Source organism: Seriola lalandi, unplaced genomic scaffold (genome assembly GCF_002814215.2).
Source record: "Seriola lalandi dorsalis isolate HSWRI2012SDOR001 ecotype SW California unplaced genomic scaffold, Sedor1 jcf7180002054917, whole genome shotgun sequence".
Classification (NCBI taxonomy): Eukaryota; Metazoa; Chordata; class Actinopteri; order Carangiformes; family Carangidae; genus Seriola; species Seriola lalandi.
This window is the reverse complement of record NW_019525469.1, coordinates 803702-824123: the sequence shown is the minus strand read 5'-3', so window position 1 is coordinate 824123 and position 20422 is coordinate 803702. Positions and strand designations below refer to the sequence as shown.

The 20422-nt window shown below is 40.0% G+C and overlaps 1 protein-coding gene and 2 non-coding genes across 4 annotated transcripts in view; all 3 read left to right on the top strand.

The window, feature by feature from the left end:
• The window catches only part of itpr3 (inositol 1,4,5-trisphosphate receptor, type 3), a 65736-nt gene that overhangs the window by 10153 nt on the left and 35161 nt on the right, over positions 1–20422 (top strand). For both annotated transcript variants that reach the window (XM_023431146.2, XM_023431145.2), the window contains exons 2-20: positions 3700–3770; positions 7254–7375; positions 7548–7634; positions 10457–10615; positions 10990–11088; positions 11491–11574; positions 11759–11905; positions 12038–12133; positions 12593–12637; positions 13310–13452; positions 13560–13659; positions 14724–14884; positions 15020–15161; positions 15242–15406; positions 16820–16992; positions 17091–17210; positions 17600–17681; positions 18237–18352; positions 18721–18972. In XM_023431146.2, the coding sequence (XP_023286914.1) occupies positions 3700–3770; positions 7254–7375; positions 7548–7634; positions 10457–10615; positions 10990–11088; positions 11491–11574; positions 11759–11905; positions 12038–12133; positions 12593–12637; positions 13310–13452; positions 13560–13659; positions 14724–14884; positions 15020–15161; positions 15242–15406; positions 16820–16992; positions 17091–17210; positions 17600–17681; positions 18237–18352; positions 18721–18972 (2364 nt within the window). The remainder of the gene's footprint in view (positions 1–3699; positions 3771–7253; positions 7376–7547; positions 7635–10456; positions 10616–10989; positions 11089–11490; positions 11575–11758; positions 11906–12037; positions 12134–12592; positions 12638–13309; positions 13453–13559; positions 13660–14723; positions 14885–15019; positions 15162–15241; positions 15407–16819; positions 16993–17090; positions 17211–17599; positions 17682–18236; positions 18353–18720; positions 18973–20422) is intronic.
• On the top strand, positions 19256–19328 carry trnak-uuu (transfer RNA lysine (anticodon UUU)). The gene has a single exon. It is a non-coding gene; the product is annotated as a tRNA-Lys (tRNA).
• Positions 19860–19932, top strand: trnak-uuu (transfer RNA lysine (anticodon UUU)). Its single transcript has one exon. It is a non-coding gene; the product is annotated as a tRNA-Lys (tRNA).

The following is a 20422-nucleotide window of genomic DNA, read 5'->3' as shown; positions in this document are numbered from 1 at the left end:
TGTGTGTGTGTGTGTGTGTGTGTGTGTGTGTGTGTGTGTGTGTGTGTGTGTGTGTGTGTGTGTGTCAGACAGCACTGTGAAAAGAGCAATCAGCAGCAGCCATCCACAGGAGTCCCAAAAGATACACACACACCTGGGACTGAGACACACCTGGCAGACAGACAAAAGAACTGATTGGCTGTTGCCATAGTGATGGAGGACTCTGTGGGAGGTCAGAGAGAAAGAGAGAAAGAAAGAAAGAAAGAGAGGGTGGAAAAAAAATAGGAAGAATGGAAAACGAGAAAAATAGCAATTTTTATAGAAATACAGTACATATAAATATACTGTATTCAATAAAGAGTGAAACCAAATGATATACACGTAATGAATATAATAATATAATGTTATATTATTATATATTATTAAAATATGTTATAGTGTTAAAACCAGTCAGTTTAAAAAGGTGACACATGAAAGAAAATACTGAGGCTGTGATGCAGATTATAAACTCCAGGTTATTCTACAGTGTCAGTCTATATCAGCAGATACACAGTGAGAAGAGTTTTTTCTGTTCACCTCAGCACGAGCCCTTGTATGTATGTATGTATGTATTAATGACGAGTTATTTTTTTTTTAATCAAACTCTAATTTATTTGCATATTTAAATCACTAAATTCTTCCCACAATCTGAGACTTGAGCAGAACTAAAAATTACTGTTAGTTGCAAGTTTGGTTTCTTGTTTTCCTTTGTTTTGATTATTATATTTTCTACCTGTCTTACCTGACTTCAACAGATGTCATCTTAACCATATCTAATCATAATCAGTCGGTGTTCATCTTTCCTCACTGTTTGTCTTGTGTTCAGTGATTTAATGAGTTATGTGAACAGAGCTTATAAAAGCAGATAAAGCAGCTTGTTGATCCTCTAATAAATGGAGGTTGCAGGTTCTTATAATCACTTAATACACCTGCTTTGTTTACATGCTGTGGTTTTAGTTTGAGAGTCTGACTGAACCATTATTCACATCTGTGACCTTGGTCATGTGCAGAATCGTTGCAATTATTCGAATAGCACAATGTGGGGTCAAAACAAGACTTTCTTATACATTTAATTCATGCAACTGTAAGCTACGCCTTACATGAAGATCCATCATACAAAACAAAACTTTATGAAATCAAAGATGGTGAAACATTGTTTATGTCAAAATAAAAGTCAAATGGATCAAGTGGATCATCTCATCTGCTTTTCCTTCCCTGCTCTGGTTCACAGGAGGAAAACCACAGTCTGAGAAAATATGCTACTTGTTATTGACTTCAGAGGACATTATATTGACTTTCATTCATTTCCTGGGGACTCACTCTGACCTTAACCACAACTAGCTTCCTAGCTCTAACTCTAACCTTGAAATAAATGATTGACATTATGCTGCCTTTAGAAGACAAGTCCCCATATCGTGACAATGTAAACAGAATCAGAATCCAAGTATGTGGACACATACAAGGAATTTGTCTCCGGTTTTACATTGCTGCGTGGTACATACATATAAATATGCATATAGATATATATAGAGTTAAAACAAGACAAGAGTGTTGGATGGGTCAGACAGTGCAAAGGAGCAATGAAAGTAGCGCAAAAAATAAATAATAAATACTAGATAGATATGCGGGCAGGGGATGGGTGTATATGTACATTGTGTGATATATTACAGTGTGCAGTGTATGATGTCAGAGGCTATTATGTATGATCGATTTAAGTGTTCGCCAGCGTGATGGCTTGTGGAAAGGAACCTTTCTTGTGTCTGGTTGTGGGGGCGTACAGTGCTCTGTAGCAATATGAGTAATACCTCGACCACACAAACACACACACACAGACACAGACATGTACGCACATGCACGCACACAAACGCACACACACAGAGGGCCTCCTGCTGAATGTAGTTAATGTGTGTATGAATGGACAGGTAATCCTGCTGACTACAGTCTGTCTGCTCACTGCATGAAAAGAGAGATTTAACAGGTGTGTGTGTGTCTCCACTGAGCCCCTCTCTGTTTCCTAAACACTGATGGTAAGAGAGATTTACTCTAATGACCACACACAGAGTCGTGCCCTGACTGGTCAGGCATCACTGCTTCGACCTTAAATAGTCACATTTACTAAAAAAAAACCTGAAAAAAACACGAAAAAGAAAGACAAAGCTGACAGAGTTTATTTGAAGTCAAAGTTCTGACCCCTCATAGTCAAAAACACAGGATTCAATTGCAAAATCATTGAAATCTGTCCAGTGGGTAAAACACTGTGGCATGTGTTAATATGTGTTTCGTTTGCCTGAAATATTGACTATCTTTGAAAAATAGTGGCCTTTTGAAATTTCAAGTGGCTAATGGGATTTTTTTAATCAATGGCCTCAGAGTGATAAACATACCAATTTTCATCCTTTTGTCCACATATGAAAGATTTTTCCAGTTATCTGCTGCAGTATTAAGCTTTCTTTTAAAAACTACTCAGAGAGCAGCTTCTCTGATATCTACAGGTCGTGTGATTCACAGCTTTGGGCCGTAAGTGACAAAGGCCGTATGTTATACTCACTGTGGTTCATAGATAGGATTCTGGTCTGCACAAACGATTGGCAGAAATGATTGGCCTTTATATGAATGCAGCTTTGATCATATACTTCAGACATATATGTCAAACTCAATGTCCTTCATGCTTTGTGTTTAAGGTTAAACGTGTGTAAATGGAGTGACTGTGAGGACGAACAGCTGTGTGTCATCAGTTCACAGCAACAGACACGTTGACCACGGTGACTGAACTGTTCCTTACACTTCATGTCTCAGTGTGAACTCACAAACCGTCCAGTAAGAACACGTATCTAAGAATAGGAGAGGAGTAACCACAGGCGGTAGCGTGATGCAGCAGGGTGTTTCCTGTCCTCCTCCAAAAAAAAAAAAAAACACTATCACTGCATCTGCAAGTTTTAACATGTCAACTACAAGTCACTTCACACCCAGCTGCAGATCAAGCTCCAAGACAAACCATCAGTTTGTGCATTGACTCCTCACTGCTCACCTCTGACAGGGAGAGTCTTTAAACAGTGAATTATTTTCATGTTTCGTCACTGTCATCTGATCTGAGTTCAGTTTGGTTTGAAAAGTTTGCGCAGCACACTGTTTTATCTGATTCTGCTCGTCCGGTGGAAATCAGTATATCAACACAAGTATGAACTTCATGTCAGTATCTATCTGAACCATTGGGTCCTTTTTATAAGTTCAACCTCCTTTTGGGGTTTAATTGTCAGCTAACACAATAACCCAACAAAGGGCCACAGGCCGGACTCGTCTCTCAAACAGAGCACAAAACATTTTCCACTTCCATCATGTTTAATGTCTTTTATTTGTTTGACAGTTTTTTTTTCTTTTTATCTCAGTGTGTTTGGTCTCTTAGTCTTTCCACAATTTGAAAAGGTAAAAGCTGGACACTCTTATATCAAAAGCCCTTAATTAACAAATGACATAGTCCTTCATTTACACATACTGACAAATACATTATTGATCACTTCAAGGAATTATTAAGGTTTGTGTCAAAGGTTTGAAATATCCAGGTATTTAACAGGTTTGCTCCAGTAGTGAGAAAATCCATTAATTAACCCCTTAAATCCTGTTATTAACACCTGAATGATGTCTTAATTAATGATGTGTCTCCACTGTGGTCTGTGTCTGCAGGTTGGTAGATGACCGCTGTGTGGTCGAACCTGCTGCTGGAGATTTGGAGAATCCTCCAAAGAAGTTCAGAGGTAGAACCGTGTGTGTGCGTGTGTGTGTGTGTGTGTGTCTGTGTATTAATATCAATACCAATTTTCTGCTGTTACTTTGTTTGAGTATTGTCTATGTCCCACATCATCTCTTTACAAACAGGTCTTATATTATGAAGCTGGTCTTGTTAGTAGGTGTAAATGTTTAGTAACAGCTGATCTCTGCACAAGAACTAGTGTGTGGAACCTGTTTAATTAACGAATTAAACAACTTCACTTTAAAGAGGCCTCAGAACAGCAGATCAAGGTTTAGATTAGTCTTTAATGCTCAGTGATGCTGTTAAAGGTTTGTTAACATCAGCAAGAAAATAATTTATATATTAAAATATTTTCAATTATGAGCATTCTTACTTTAACCTCCTCAGTACCCATGGACTCAGTCCGACTCTTTTCCAGGGTCAGGTCCTGGGTCAGGTCACTGTTATAAGAACCAAGTGGACCCATGAAAACCTCCAGTGTATGAATTATAAATAACGTGTGTGTGATGTGAGTCCAGCTCAAATCATCAGAGACGGCTGGTGGAGAAAATTTTCCACCAACCCCTCACTGATGAGGACACACACACACACACACACACATATATAAATATAAAGCAGCACGTTACCATCTGCTCCGTGCTGTTTGTGAGTTCTGGGACAGTTGAACTAGTTTAGAAGTAGATCACAGTGACTGACGGCTCAGTGTCGTGTCATGCTGATTTACTGTAATTTAATTTATTTACTCACAAGACTGAGGCTTTAGTTTGACAGTGTGAGGAGGATGATTTCAGAAACTTTTTTAATCAGGTGTCGGAGCCAAATTCTTCATGTCAAAATATTGTGTAAACATTATTTTTATTGCCCCATAGGATATTTAGTTGTTAACGTAATTGTGCTCTGCGTTAAGCAAAAGGGTGTTTTTATTTTCGAAATAGAATATGGAGTCTACACCGTTTTGTCCCATGTTTCCCCTTCACCACTCCTGGAAGGTTTTCAGAACCCAGCTGGGTCCCAGGTAGAGCCGTACCATACAGTTTTTGACGGCACGTAATTTTCAGTCTTTCATCTTATTGTTAGGCTTAAATAACCTTTGTTGTTTATGTTTCTAGTCACAGAAAACAATACTTTGTTTTCTTGGTTTGGTTTTTCTTGGTTTCAGAGCGTGTCTAACTACATGCATCATACCTGGAGCCACAAGGCAAGTTTGGATTGCAGGATTGCCTGAACAACAGTCCTGTAATGATCTTAGCTGGATACTCACTCACTCACTCACTCACTCACTCACTCACTCACTCACTCGGGGGACATGAATTGTTGAAAACAGGCAGGTTTAATATCTTCATCTTCTAGTTTTGAACCCATTTTTTCACTATTTTTAACTCATGTTATAATATTCCTGCTAACTCTGGCTACTTGCAGCTAAAAGTGTGTGTGAGAGAGGTGATGTGACATCAGTGTCTCAGTCAACATGAATCACTGAGCCAGGTTGATTTGAACTGGACTGAACAGGATCCAGATCCACTGGTCCGTCTGTTGAGGATGTGGGTTGTAGAGCAACGTCTAAAAACTTAATCTTAGTCTGAGGACAGAGAGCAGGAGAGGAGAGAAATATTTTTCCTTTATTGGAGCGGATCGTACAGAGACCTCAGGCCTTTATTAGAGCGGTGACAGGAAGTGATGAGAGAGAGAATAACAAAGGTTTTTCCATCGTTTTTTTTTTTTTTTTAATATTTGTGTGATTACACTTCATTATAAAGAACTGACTTTCACTATCTACAGTACATTAAACATCACATTTATGTTTTCATCATTGTGTTCAAATGAAAAAACAGAAACCTGAGACGTAAATTAAAGAAAAACACAAGCTTGTGTTTGACGTCATTAATGACACAAACGTGTGTGGTTGTTTGTAGTTTGTCTGCAACTAATAAATGGTAAAAATTAATTTCTACTAATGAGACTCAGTTACCATAATCATGCAATTAAATGTGCAAAAAGACACATAACGCCTGTGTGTATTTGTGTGTGTCTGTGTATGTGGTTGTGTACGCATGTTAAAAACTAATTTCCCTAAGTCAAGATGACTTAAGGAAAGCGACTTTACATCGATCGTTACAATACCAGAGTGATTACACACAGGCGAGGTATGTTTGCCTTACAACACACACACACACACACACACACACACACACACACACACACACACACACACACAGTAAAAGTGTGCAGGATCTGCAGGAGGAGAGTCAATATTTACCTCCTCTCTCTCTCTCTCTCTCTTACATCCTTTTACTTGTGAATTTTTCTGTGTGCCAGCTCTCATCCAATCATCCAAAGAATAATACTAATTATTACTAATACTAATAATAATGTATATCTGGATTATTATCGAATCTATCGTGATTTTTATTTTTATGTTTGTATCTGGTTTTATTAGAAGAACCATTGTATTTTATCACAATTTATTATTAAACCTGGTTTTATTACTGTAATCAGTTTTTATCACCATCTCACATTCAACACGTGAAGCTGGTTTTGTAGAGGTTTGTATGCTTCTGCATTGTGACGTTGTTGTGTTATGTGTTACCTAACCTTACCGTAGTTTACCATACCTTACCTTACCTTGCCTTATTTTACCTAACCTTACCATACCATTCAGACTAGAACATTTACCTGATGGGTTGTGATGAAATTCAGCATAGACATTGATGCTGCCAAGAGGATGAATCCTTGTGACTCTGGAGGTGTTTGATTTATCTGCTAGCACCTCCAGCAGGTCAGGAATTCAGAGTCATAGTGTTTATTCAAAGTCTGGAGGGTCAGGTCTGGTCCCCCTGACGGGAGGTCTGCAGTTGGACTCTCCTCGAAAGGATCAGTTACAGTCTCTAACTTTTGGATGCTAGCGTGCAGTTTAGAGCTGAACCTGAGTCTCAGTCATGAACCAGCAGACAGTTAAAAAGTGAAATGTCGTTTGATTTGACAGGATCATGTTTGATTTTATGTGACTAGTTCTACCAATGTCTGATGTTCCCCATCAATGATTTACAGTTTTCCAGTAAGTTATTTCATGTTTAATGACTCACTGCTATTTAATCAGCTTATTGACAGGAAGTCTGTATTTGGTTGTGGGGCAGAGATAGAACTAATGTCAGATGCTTCACCAGTTTGATGTTCAGAAACAAAAAAAGCCAGAAAGTCTCAGGTGCTCACTCCACTGACAAGTCATCACTCGGGACCTAATCACGCCAGCCAGTTGAAACGCAGCACAACCTCATGTGACTCAAAATGTTAAATAAAACAGAATAAAGATTACATTTAAAGACAATATAGATAATAAAACCAAAAACGTTCTTTATTTAATTTTTTCATTCCTTTGCATGTTGTCTGTTGTTTCTAAGAAATTGAGACCAAATGACTCTTTAGTACTGTGTCATTAAATCGAACTGTACTCAGATATTCTACTGTGTTTTACTGTGTCTTCACTCAGATTGCCTGTTCAAGGTTTGTCCCATGAGTCGGTACTCAGCTCAAAAACAGTTCTGGAAAGCCAAACAAGCCAAACATGAGAAGGACAAGATCGGGGACGTGGTTCTTCTGCAGAAACTGCAGGTAACGGACACACATTTAACACACCTGAAACAACTGTCTGACCTGACTCAGTCATATCAGAGGATCAGTTCCAGTCTTAAGGTTAAACACATCCTGTGTGTGTGTGTGTGTGTGTGTGTGTGTGTGTGTGTGTGTGTGTGTGTGTGTGTGTGTGTGTGTGTGTGTCTTGCAGCACGCGTCCAACCTGGAGCAGAAGCAGAACGAGACAGAAAACAAGAAAGTCCATGGAGATGTTGTAAAATATGGAACTGTCATGCAGGTAAAAAACTTATTAAATAAATTTACTATGTTTATAATCCTCAATGGATTATTTATAATCTGTTTTCATATTCCAGCATCAGACACCACTGATGTGATTTTGATAAACTCTGTCCAGCACTGAAAATAAGACTGATCAGGAAAGAACAATTACAGTTTAATAGATCACTGATTGGCTCAGACATATTGGCTGCATGTTTACTACTAACGTGTCCCTGTTAACAGTAGACTTGGGTTGATACTTGATATTATCGAATATTTTGATATTTCCCGGTATATGTGATAATACTATCTTTTTTTTTAGCTGTCTGTCCTCCTCTGTCCGTAAAATACAATAATATAATTAAATATATATTATAGCCCCCACCACGTCCCACCCAAGGCTAGTTAACGTAGAAACCAGTTGGTATGTTTGATGTGTCACTGTGTATTCAGAGGCAACAAGAAGCAGATTTTCATCTCTGGACTGATCGTTCATCTCACTGTATATCACTGGAGTCATGCAGCTGAAAATAACAGTATTTTTTTACATTTAGATTTTCTTTTATTGCATCTGCTTTTATCGCTCATTTAACAGTAGGCCTACTTTTCCAACATTTCTGTTTTTCCTGGGAGTCTGAAGTCTCAAGGGCACCCTCCCATTTTGTTGTTTCTCCCGTGACACTCTTTTGCACGGTCCTCAACCTTTATTATAAATAATCATCCTACACAAATCCATGATGCTTCCATGATGATGTTTTTCTGACGTTATCCAAGTGGTCAGCTTGTGTATGACACAAAATCCACACACATTCAGTTTAACGTCATTGAAAATATCCTGTATTTTGAAACCTACATTTTGGCAGGTATGAGTAGGCAGTAACAGCACACATGGGAAGAAATAAAACAAGATAATGTTTGATAACAGTTGAGGTCCAGAGCCTCTAACTTGTTGGAAAGTCAATCAAACGAATATAAAGAGATGCAAAACATCACTAAGTGAATGCGAAGAGACCTAAACCAAACAGATAAAGACATGGCGACCACAGAAACCTGTCGCTTGTCTGTTTGACTGCTGGAGGGTTTTCTTCATATTTATTCACTACAAACAGCCACAGGATAGAGGGCTGACAGTTGTTAGCATGTTAGCCAACAACACTTGTTCTGTCCGTTATTTTACTCAAGTTTAATGTTTCCCTTCCACTGTAAAATGAAGTCTAACAGCTCTGAGATCAATTTTCCATTCAAACTGTGTCTTCGCCTCAATTCATCTACCTAAACTGAACTTGGGTCTTGTTGCTTCCACTTGTTTTTTTTTCATCGATTTCCTGCTGACTCAGCAGTGTTTTCTTATTCAAGTTTAGACATTTTCAGCGCCCATGACTTAGCCTCAGTTTGCTTTGCATTTCCTTTCACTGCACTGAATACTTGACTTTTCATGTGAAGCAGCGGCAGTAGGAAATGTGTTAGCAGTAAAACAGTGAGTCTGATATCTATCACATCAAACTACAAAACCACATTTAATGGTCTTAAAGATTAGATTTTTACTATTTCTGCATCACATTTTTAGTGGCTCTACTTGATATTCTTATACTAATTACTATATAAATATAATGTAATAATAATAATATACAATAATAATGATGATGAATGAAATGACAGGTGGTGGGGATGAACCTACAGAGAATTATTATTATTATATTATTTTATAATTATTATATACTCTTCTCTGTCTCTCACCTAGCTGTGGTCAGTTGTATAAACAAGGCAACATCCATTGCCATGACAACCAGTTGGCTCACACCCCTCTCCTCCCATTTTTATGGTGGCAACATGTTCTTTTGACTGTGCTGATATATGTATGATTTTTACACAGACACGCACAGACACGCGCACACACACACACACACACACACACACACACACACACACACACACACACACACACACACAAGGTGACAAGCTGGGTGTGGACCCTGTTGAGTGAAACTGAGTCAGATTATGAAGATAAAGATTCCTGTGGTAGAATGGTGTGTGTGTGTGTGTGTGTGTGTTGAAGGTGTGGAGAGGATGACATGGGTCATAGCACTCCTTTAAACTGTAGTACAAACTGCAGCTGCACTACGACTTTCACATATTTAAACACACACATGTTCTGTATGAAAATGACGAAAATGAATTCTGTATTTTCTGTTTTACATGATCAGTCTCAAACTAACAATATGCATAGCTAACTTTAGCATTAGCAGCTGTTCACTTACCAGTCTAGAAGAAATGTTCAGCATGCATGAGTTAACCAACAGCTGTCTCCAAAGGACGAAAGAAACACTCTTGTTTTGCTTCTTTTTCCATCACTTATTTTCTTCCTCTGAAGTTAGCATGCTAACCAGCTAGCACCGGCTCAGTTGGCCTACCTCGTCACTTTCTGATACTGAGTCACTGTAATTATTGTATATATATATATATAATAATTGTAAAGGACAGGTTCACAACTTTTCAAGCCTGTCTTAAAACAATACTCAGGTATTTTACCTTGCTTTAGTTGTTCTTCCTGGAGTGGACATTAAAAGATAATTTTCTAATGCACTCTCAGTGGAAGTGATGGGGGACAAAATCCAGTCCTCCTTCCATGATTTTTCTGCCACCTGAGTTTGACAAATCAGGTGGATATGTTCAAGGTCTTTGTTTGTTTTTACTATCCTTCCACTGCAGCTCATCTGTGAAGAAATTAAAACGACTGTAACTTTGGAGAATGTTCAGCTGATATACCCAAACACAGTTAAGAAAATAACATACCGTGAAATGAATATAAAATAAATATGGACAAATGATCTCTGTCTCCAGCTGCTCCACATGAAGAGCAATAAATACCTGACGGTGAACAAGCGTCTGCCGGCTCTGCTGGAGAAGAACGCCATGCGAGTCACTCTGGACAGTACGGGGAATGAAGGCTCCTGGCTCTTCATCCAGCCGTTCTGGAAGCTCCGCGCCAACGGAGACAACGTAAACACACATCACACCACACATTTGTACAGAGAGCATCTGTCTACCATTATGACAAATATTTTACCTGTACATAGAAATGTAATATATATATCAACAGATTTTTCTAAACATTTTCATATTTCCAGTGATCCTTTTCTTTAGTGACACCTGCCAGTAATAATAATAACAAAACTTTATTTAACACGTTGCATACAAAAAGATGTACAAGCATAACTAACAGTTGTAGTAATAGGTGTGTTAGTAGCAGTATAATGTAACTGATGCTGGTTGATCAAAAAGCTTGTACTAACTTCAGTATTGATCCTGAAGAGCAGAGCATCGCAGAGCTATTAGCGGCAGTGTGAGTACTGAGTGTAAGCTGCTTGTTGCAGGTGGTGGTGGGGGATAAAGTGATCTTGAACCCGGTGAACGCTGGACAGCCGCTGCACGCCTCAAGCTACGAACTGACCGACCATCCAGGCTGCAAGGAGGTGAGAAACACACAGACACACACACACACACACACACACACACACACACAAATGTCTCCGGCTTTTACAGTTCATTTTACTTACTGGGGTTTCACATAGACTTTGACTGTGGCTTAGATAGAGCAAATAGTCAAACTCCAGATAGACATCTAAATTCATCCGTTGCACAAAGCAGTTTAGTTTTTGACTATCTTAAGCTGGCCTTTGGTACAATGAATTCTAGGTGAATTAAGACTTTTTATCAAAATAAAATAAAAAATGGCCGACCAAGGAACCACATCCAAAAGCTCAGCTCCGTTTCCCCAAGCAGAAAATGTTTGACTTCGTTGTGCCACCCTCCCTTCTGTAACCACCTGTACGCCCTCAGCAGTGCTACACATGTAGGTTTTCTTTCCTCTGCAGGTAAACTCAGTAAACTGCAACACCAGCTGGAAGATCAACCTGTTCATGATGTTCAGCGACCACAGAGAGGAAGTCCTCAAAGGAGTGAGTGAAAAGTACAGCACTACACATAGTTAATCAGCCTGAGTTGATGAGCCTAAGTGAAAAGTGAATGGGATTTTTACTGCTGGATTGAGGGCCACCTATAATATAGTATTTTAGGAATTGAGCAGAAATTACAAACAGTGCGGAACTGCCCTTTGCTTCTTTAATTGTCTTTCTCTCTCAGGGCGACGTGGTGCGTTTGTTTCACGCTGAGCAGGAAAAGTTTCTGACCTGCGACGAGTACAAGAGCAAACTCCATGTTTTCCTGCGAACCACGCTGAGGCAGTCGGCGACCTCAGCGACCAGTTCCAATGCTCTGTGGGAGGTCGAGGTACACACACACACAAATACAAATATATATATATATATATATATATATATATATATATATATATATAGACACACAGGGAGATTCCTCTGAAGTGGTGTTTAAGATTTGTTTGTGTGCTGATTGGTCCATCAGGTCGTCCATCATGACCCGTGTCGTGGGGGAGCGGGACACTGGAACAGCCTCTATCGTTTCAAACACCTGGCCACTGGCAACTACCTGGCTGCTGAGGTAACCATGGCAACACTGGATGGAGGGACAGATGAATGAATGAATGAATTAATCAATTAAAATTGGATTGGATTTTAAAACAACTGCCACAATATGAAATCATGAGCTTAAACTTATCTGTAACGAGATAGACATTTTACATGTCAGTTTGCATGTATGGAAGGAAAAAGATGCATGTAGGACTGCAACTAATAATTGTTTAGATAATTGTATAATCTGCTGATTAAAAAAGAATGAAAAATGCATCACAAGTTCCTAAAACATCAGTGGACAATTTTAAATGTTTTGTTGCGTCCAACTAACGAAGAAGATGTTCTGTTTATTTTCATATTTATTCAGAAGTAAAAGACGGGCAGTTTAGATGGATGGATGGACAGATGGTAGGCATGTACTGTATCTAAAGTACTTGATAGTTTTCTTGAAGTATCTTCGAAATCTTTGTATCTGCTGTTGTTGTAGGAGAATCCGGGTTATAAAGGAGACACTGCAGACCTCTCCTCCTCGGTGAGTCCATCTCTAAAGTTTGAGTCCATTAGAAGAAAAAGCTGCTTATTTCCTCCATCCAGTTGCCTGGTGATAGTTGTACTGTCATTGTGTCCTCACTGTCCCTGTTTTAACTGCATCACTGTCATCACTTTAAACATCAAGGAGGCTGACTGATTTAAGGCAGTGGCAGTGGTATGACAGGTGACCTTTTTGTGACCATAATGTAAATACTTCTTCGACTTTACTATGTTGTATTTGATATTTTAGTAGCTGTGTGTGATTTAAACTAATAACTAAAAATACCCCTCATCAAAGGTTGAGCTGTGAGTACAAGCAGAGTGATTTTGAAAGTTTTCAGATTGTCTAATTTGAATACTTTTTAGAAACCTGAGAATGTAAAACTTTCTGGTACTTAAAAAAAAAAAGGTTCTGACCATCGGCATAGGAACCACTGAAAGACTAAAAAGGCAGCAAATGTGTCCAAGTCATATTTTGAAAATCAATCACTGATTTCTATAGAAACAGAGGCAAAGAAAAGTCAGCTGTTATGTATATTACATTATTTTATTACATCGCTGTATCAGCGCAAAAAAGCAAAAAGTGGAAAATTCCCCCCACCATTTCAGTGACCCCTTCTGTTTGAAGGACAGAGCCTCCTCAGCCTCACCCTGACCTCTGACTTCTCTGTAGATGGACGGCAGTCGTAGCAACAAGCGCTCCCACGGCGAGAGGATCAAGTACAAGCTGGTAGCAGTGCCTCATGGGAACGACATCGCTTCGCTGTTCGAGCTGGACCCGACCACGCTGCAGAAGACTGACTCATTCGTGCCACGGTAGGAACTACTAACAGCAAATGTTTCCTTAATAAGCTGGGATGAGACAAACACTGTTTCAGATTAGAGGAAGAGTTTGAATAGAAACTGACCTGCTTGTCTTCCAGAAACTCATACGTACGACTGAGACATCTGTGCACCAACACCTGGATCCAGAGCACCAACGTCCCCATCGACATAGACGAGGAGAGACCCATCAGACTTATGGTGAGGATACAGCCTACGAAGGTGTGGCCACAAAGGGTTAACTGATAAGAAACTGTTTCATCTACAGAGGATTTTCGCTGTGCGTCACCAGCTGTACCTGCCTTTACCGCGGCTCCTGTGGCCTAGCAACCTTGCCAACACGTAAAGATTTTTCACAAAAATTTGAGGTTTTAAGGCCATTGGTTCTAACAGTTGAACCATTAGCTGTTGAACTGAGCTGAAACCAAATATTTACATTTAAAAATGTAATCCTCAGGCTCTCTGTCAATGTGGTTAACTTTAATTACTGGCACGCAATGAATCTTGCGATAGGTTGAGCCATGAAGGATCCACCTGTTGGATGTTTCGTTGCCCAAGAAAAGAAGGACACATTTCTCTGCTCCATTTGAAGGATACATCATAATGGGACAGCCTAGATGCGCCGCTGTGACACAATCGGTCTTCAAATGCAGCCTCTGAAGGATGCGGCCCCTGAAATGGGACACAGTTTATATGTGTAATGAAGCTAGCAGCTCTGTGAGACTGGACACAGCAGTGCTTTGAGCTAGCTCTTCAATCTTAGGTTAGCGTTTTAGCATGCTAACATTTGATAATTAAATGCTAATTAATAATAAAAATAATAAATTATATTTATATCATCATTTATATATTATACAGTATATATCATATAATGTTATTTATATGTTTATGTAACTTTTCAAAACACACAAAGTTCTTAAAACTGCTGAGTGTAGGGAACGTCATTGATTTTGCAGGTATTTGGTCATGAAACAAAGTCATGGACCACTACTAATGTTGACCCGATAGTGGCGCTAGGAGAAAAGTCAGAGGAAGTTATTACAGTTCATCCTGGGGGAAACATGAACGTCTGAACCACATTTCACCACAATCTGTCCAGCAGTTGTTGAACTATGGCACTCAAACTTATGGTGGCGCTTCAAGTCAATGGATCAATGTGAGCAAGATAGATCCTCTGGAGACCATGAATAGTTGTAAGTTCATGGCAATTACTGTTGCTCAGTGTTTGAAGTGTATATAAACCACTGTGTCGCCTCCTCTTGCAGTTAGGAACGTGTCCCACTAAAGAGGATAAGGAGGCCTTTGCTATTGTCTCAGTTCCTGTGATGGAGATCAGAGATCTGGACTTTGCCAACGATGCCAGCGCCATGTTGAGCACCGTGGTGGACCAGTTCAACCAGGGCTTCATCAGCCAGAACGACCGTAGGTACGACAGTGTGTGTGTGTGTGTGTGTGTGTGTGTGTGTGTGTGTGTGTGTGTGTGTGTGTGCGTGCGCGTGTATGTGTGTGGAGGCAGGCCTTGCACGAAGAATTAATATCCACAGGTGTTTATGTTGCTCAGGTTTGCCGTCAAGCTGTTGGAGGACGTGGTTTTCTTTGTGGCCGATGTCATTAACAGCGGCCAGTCAGTCCTGGATGTCGTCATGACCAAAGCCAACCGAGAAAGACAGAAACTGATGAGAGAACAGAACATCCTAAAACAGGTTTGATCCAAACATTACTCAGGGATTTAAAAAGAAGTCAGTGACAAAAACTAACACCTTGTGTGCGATTGTGTGTTCAGATCTTTGGCATCATTAAGGCTCCCTTTAAGGACCGTGGGGGAGGGGAGGGTCCCCTGCTTCGTCTGGAGGAGCTGGCTGACCAGAAAAACGCTCCCTACCAGTACATGCTCAGACTCTGCTACAGAGTCCTCCGACACTCCCAGGAAGACTATCGCAAGAACCAGGTGAGGAGGAAGATGAAGATGACCCCCCTTCTCAACAGCCTGTCAACCACAACTCACTATGTTCACTTTAAATATGTCATTTCTATTGACAATGAGGGGGGATATGTCCCCTTCACTTTTATTGTTTCATGTTGATTTTCTAATTTCGTGGTTTCCTCTTTCTCTCTGAATGTTGTGCTCTGACTGTCCAGAAAACAGAAGATCTGAACTGATAAAAATATTGATCTGAGTTGCTTGTAGTTATTAACTTGTGCTCGAAACAAATAAGCTTAATTAGCAGCAGCTCGTGGTGTGGCTAGTGTTTTGCTGACTTTTTTGCCCCCAGTTTTGTCTCTCAGATGACATAAAGGCTACTCTACATTTTGATAAAGGTTGTTGGCGGAGTATCTACAAACAGTACTCAGGACCAGGGTAGGAATTTCATGGCAGCTACGATGGCCATGGTGTTGCACCTCCCAAGTGCTGTGATGCCCTTGAAAAAATTGCACACCCTACAGCCACCATGGCATTTGTGCCTATGCTATTGTCAAAATCTTGAAGTTGCTTTAAAAGCATCACTGCAGCAGTCCTTGCAGGTTGGACTGGTTGCATATACTGTTAACTTCTAATTAACTAGTTAACTCTCTGCTTCGGTTGCCAGCATCACCGCTCTCTCTCTCTCTCTCTCTCTCTTTCTCTCTCTTAGCCGCTACACAAACATTTACGTTCAGATCTGTTGCTGAAAGGAGCTGCTCTATTCCTGTAACAATATTCTGTCTCAAACTTCTCAAACTTACTATAGATCTTGCACAGAGATGATAAATTAGTGTAATTTGCTCATTTACTTGCTACCGCTGCCTCTTAACAGTTAATGTGTTAGTTTAATAGTTTCCACACACATTGGTGCATGCGTAAAATGCTGCAATATAAGTCAAGTTATTTAATTGTAAGCATCAAATCACGCTTTTGTGTCACCAAAGGCCAAATGGCCCTGCCCCTAAAATGGTGAAATTCCTAGCCTGCTCAGGGTTGAATAAAAGGTACTGCCAACTTCTTATTTTAGATTTTTATCTGCAACAAATATTCTTCTGAAAAGATGCCAGAGTTGAACATTAAAAATGGAGTTGACGGTAAAGAACATTTCTCCTTGTAGCAAAAGTGCAAATACAAAATTATTTATTATCAAGTATGTATCAGGTATCTATCAAGGAACTAAAAGTGATTTTTTTTTGTATTAATACTTTATTGTTCACCTCCCCACTTGTGAAGTGCCCATCTAAAGTCCCATTTAAAGTGACACTACATTGGTTTCATACTGCACTCCCATAAAGTTGGGGGCCTCATAAAAGACAGAAAGGAGAAGAAAAATAAGAAGTGGTTGATTTGTCTGTTCTCTCATTCCCTTCCCCACTCTTTCTTCCCTCGTCCCTCCAGGAGCACATAGCAAAGCAGTTTGGTGTGATGCAGAGTCAGATTGGTTATGACATCCTGGCAGAGGACACCATCACTGCCCTGCTGCACAATAACCGCAAACTGCTGGAGAAACACATCACCAAGACCGAGGTGGAGACCTTCGTCAGCCTGGTCCGCAAGAACCGAGAGCCCAGGTACACACAGAAGGGGAAGAAATGAGGGGGGAGGTGGTTGGTATGTTGTTGTTGTTTGCTTCCTGCCCAGTTCTCAGCTATAATGTTTGTGTGTGCAGGTTTCTGGACTACCTGTCAGACCTGTGTGTGTCCAACAACGTGGCCATCCCCGTCACCCAGGAGCTCATCTGTAAATGTGTGCTGGACCCCAAAAACCAGGATATCCTCATCAAAACAGAGTGAGGACAGATAAAACAAATACTCTCTGCTTTATCTTAATAAATGTATCTCTGAACATTTTTGTGGCTTTCCTAAATGGGAGTAAACATTTTCCGTCCTTCCTTTCCTTCATGTTATTTCCTCCATATTATTTGTTTGTTACTCTGACCAGCAGGGAGCAGCACAGTCTCTATTTTCTGTTGCATGATGCTGTCTTGCAGGTGAACAAAAAAAGCGTTAGCATTTTAGATAATTGAGAGAAGAGCTAGATTAACATTAGCATGTTTCATTAAAATCAACAGGAATCTTTAGCTATGAGGCTGTTTTACTCCAGACTGTTGTTATGTTGATTATGATTATGATTGTCATGTATGCTATTTCTGCTCTATTTCTGTTTCGTTGCCTTTAGGCGTCGTGTCCCAAAAGAGGCGCCCCCTGGTGGTGTTCAGGGAGAGTACATGGCGATGGATGACTATGGAGATGAAGATGAGGTAGGTTTGCCAGCATATATTTTTTTATCTCAACTGCCAAGTCAGCCATTTCAAATTCAGGATGTGGAACCAAACTTTATTTTTAAATTTTAGTAGAGAGCCCAAAGTTTCCAAAGACACCAAATATATATATTTTTTGAAGGAAATGTGTATAAAATGATGCAAGGGACATATAGTATATTTCCATTTAATAGGATGATATGAAAAATAAATTAATGCTCATCTTCGGTCTGAATATTTTTCTCACAGTAAACATCTTGTTCTAGCTTCAATGAAGAGCTAGAACATGAGCAGGCTAGAATAAGATGATTTTTCCAAACCTTAAACCTTCCAGTTGGATCCTGCAAAACCAGGAATAATTTTTTCTGTCAGCTTCATTTTGTTACATTTTGCAGGTTAAGTCAAGAACAACTTGCTAAGAAAAGGAGGAAATAGTTTCAAAGAATGAATCACTGTTAACTCGTGGCTTATGAGTCTTCATTGCAATTGTGTTCCTTTCTTTAGGTAGACAGGACTATATTTCTGTGGTCGTGGTGTTCATGTCTGTTTCTGTAGGTGTGGCTGGTGTGGACAGATAAGACCAATGAGAGACAAGAGAAGAGCATCAGACAGCTGGCTCAGGAGGCGAGGCAGGGAAACGCTCATGATGAGAATGTCCTTACTTACTACAGGTAGACACACACAGAGGAGTCATCCTCTGGGTCCATGAATGTCCAAAGAAAATTTAATGGAAAACTTAAAAAAAAAAAAAAGTTTATTATTGTTTTATATTTATATTATTATATTTATATTGATTCCAAGTAAAAGACTTGGCCCATTTGTGGTGCTGAAGGAAAAGCAAGGGTGTCACCAAAATCGTTAAGCTTCATCCTCGGGCAGCAATAAATATAAACAGCAAATTTCAGAGAAATCTTAATCTCTATCAAAGTGTATCAAGGACAGGCAGAAAATTTGTAAACTGCCCCAAAAATGATCCGTTGGTCTGTATTGTTTGCTGTACGTGACATCGTTAATGTTTACACCCTGTGCACCTTGTCAGGTACCAGCTGAAACTCTTTGCCCGGATGTGTTTGGACCGTCAGTATCTGGCCATAGATGAGATCTCCAAGCAGCTGGATGTGGAGCTCATCTTCCTGTGCATGATGGACGAGACTCTGCCCTTTGACCTCCGGGCCTCCTTCTGTCGCCTCATGCTCCATGCCCATGTGGACCGAGACCCTCAGGAGCTGGTGACCCCTGTCAAGTTTGCCCGCCTCTGGACTGAGATCCCCACCTCCATCACCATCAAAGAGTTGGTAGATTTTAATACTGCTGCGAGTATGAATGAATGGTACAATCCAAGTATTAATTGGTTTAGGCTGAATTCCTGAAGTCACTCTCTTGTGAACTGAGTCTTCGTAATGTTACCCACTGTGATGTGTCTAGAGTGCTCACCTGTAAAGGTGGTTGTCTGTGACGTGAGTCAAACCCAATTTAATTTTTATATGGGCCCATATATGCCGACTGCTTATTTATGTATAAATTTGAGGTTTGGACTGAAGAGCCGTTTTTCCTCAAGACGAGCTTGTTTTGAAGCCTGGGTAGCTCAGTCGGTAGAGCATCAGACTTTTAATCTGAGGGTCCAGGGTTCAAGTCCCTGTTCAGGCAAACACTGTCCTTTGGTCAAGTCGTCACATTATAAACTCTGTAGATGAGTTTAAAGAAGATGTTGCAAGTGGAAGCATCATATAGCAACAATGGTATAATCCAAGCATTCACTGCATTAGGCTCAATCCACGTAACCACTCTGTTGTAAACTGATTCTTCGTAATGTTACCCACTGTAATGTCTCTAGAGTGCTAACCATCAAGTTTTTAATCGTAGTTGTCTGTGATGGGAGTTAAACTCCATTTAATTTCATGGCTATGAATCTTGGGATCAAACTATGGTGAAGTTTTCACCCTGACTGCACTCCCTCTGTCTTTGCAGAAAGTCTGCTTAATGCCGTTCTCAAATGTGATAAATTGTGCATTTGGAAAGTTCCCTATCCTCACTGGTTTGCTGTAGTGTTTTCCCCACGTTAACAAGTTTGCAACTTAAATTCAGAGTCCTTATACGTGTGGTTAACTGCTTATTTATGTGTAAAGTTGAGGTTTGGACTGCAGAGGCGTTTTACCTCAAGATGAAAAGCTTTCTGAAGCCTGGGTAGCTCAGTCGGTAGAGCATCAGACTTTTAATCTGAGGGTCCAGGGTTCAAGTCCCTGTTCAGGCGAGATACCTTCCTTTGGTCAAGTCTTCAAATTATAAACTGTGTAGGAGAGTTTCAAAATGATGCTTCAAGTGGAAGCATCATACAATGGTATATTCCAGGCATTCATTGGATTACGCTCAATCCACGTTACCACTCTGTTGTAAACTGAGTCTTCATAATGTTACCTACTGTGATGTGTCTAGAGTGCTAACCATCAAGTTTCTAATCGTAGTTGTCTGTAACGCGAGTCAAACCCAATTTAATTTCATGGACATGCATCTTGGGATCAAACTATGGTGAAGTTTCACCCTGACTGCATTCCCTCTGTTTTTGCAGAGAGTGTGCTTAATGCCGTTCTCAAATGTGATAAATTGTGCGTTTGGAAAGTTCCCTATCCTCACTGGCTTGCTGGTAGTGTTTTCCCCACGTTAACAAGTTTGCAACTTAAATTCAGAGTCCTTATACGTGTGGTTAACTGCTTATTTATGTGTAAAGTTGAGGTTTGGACTGC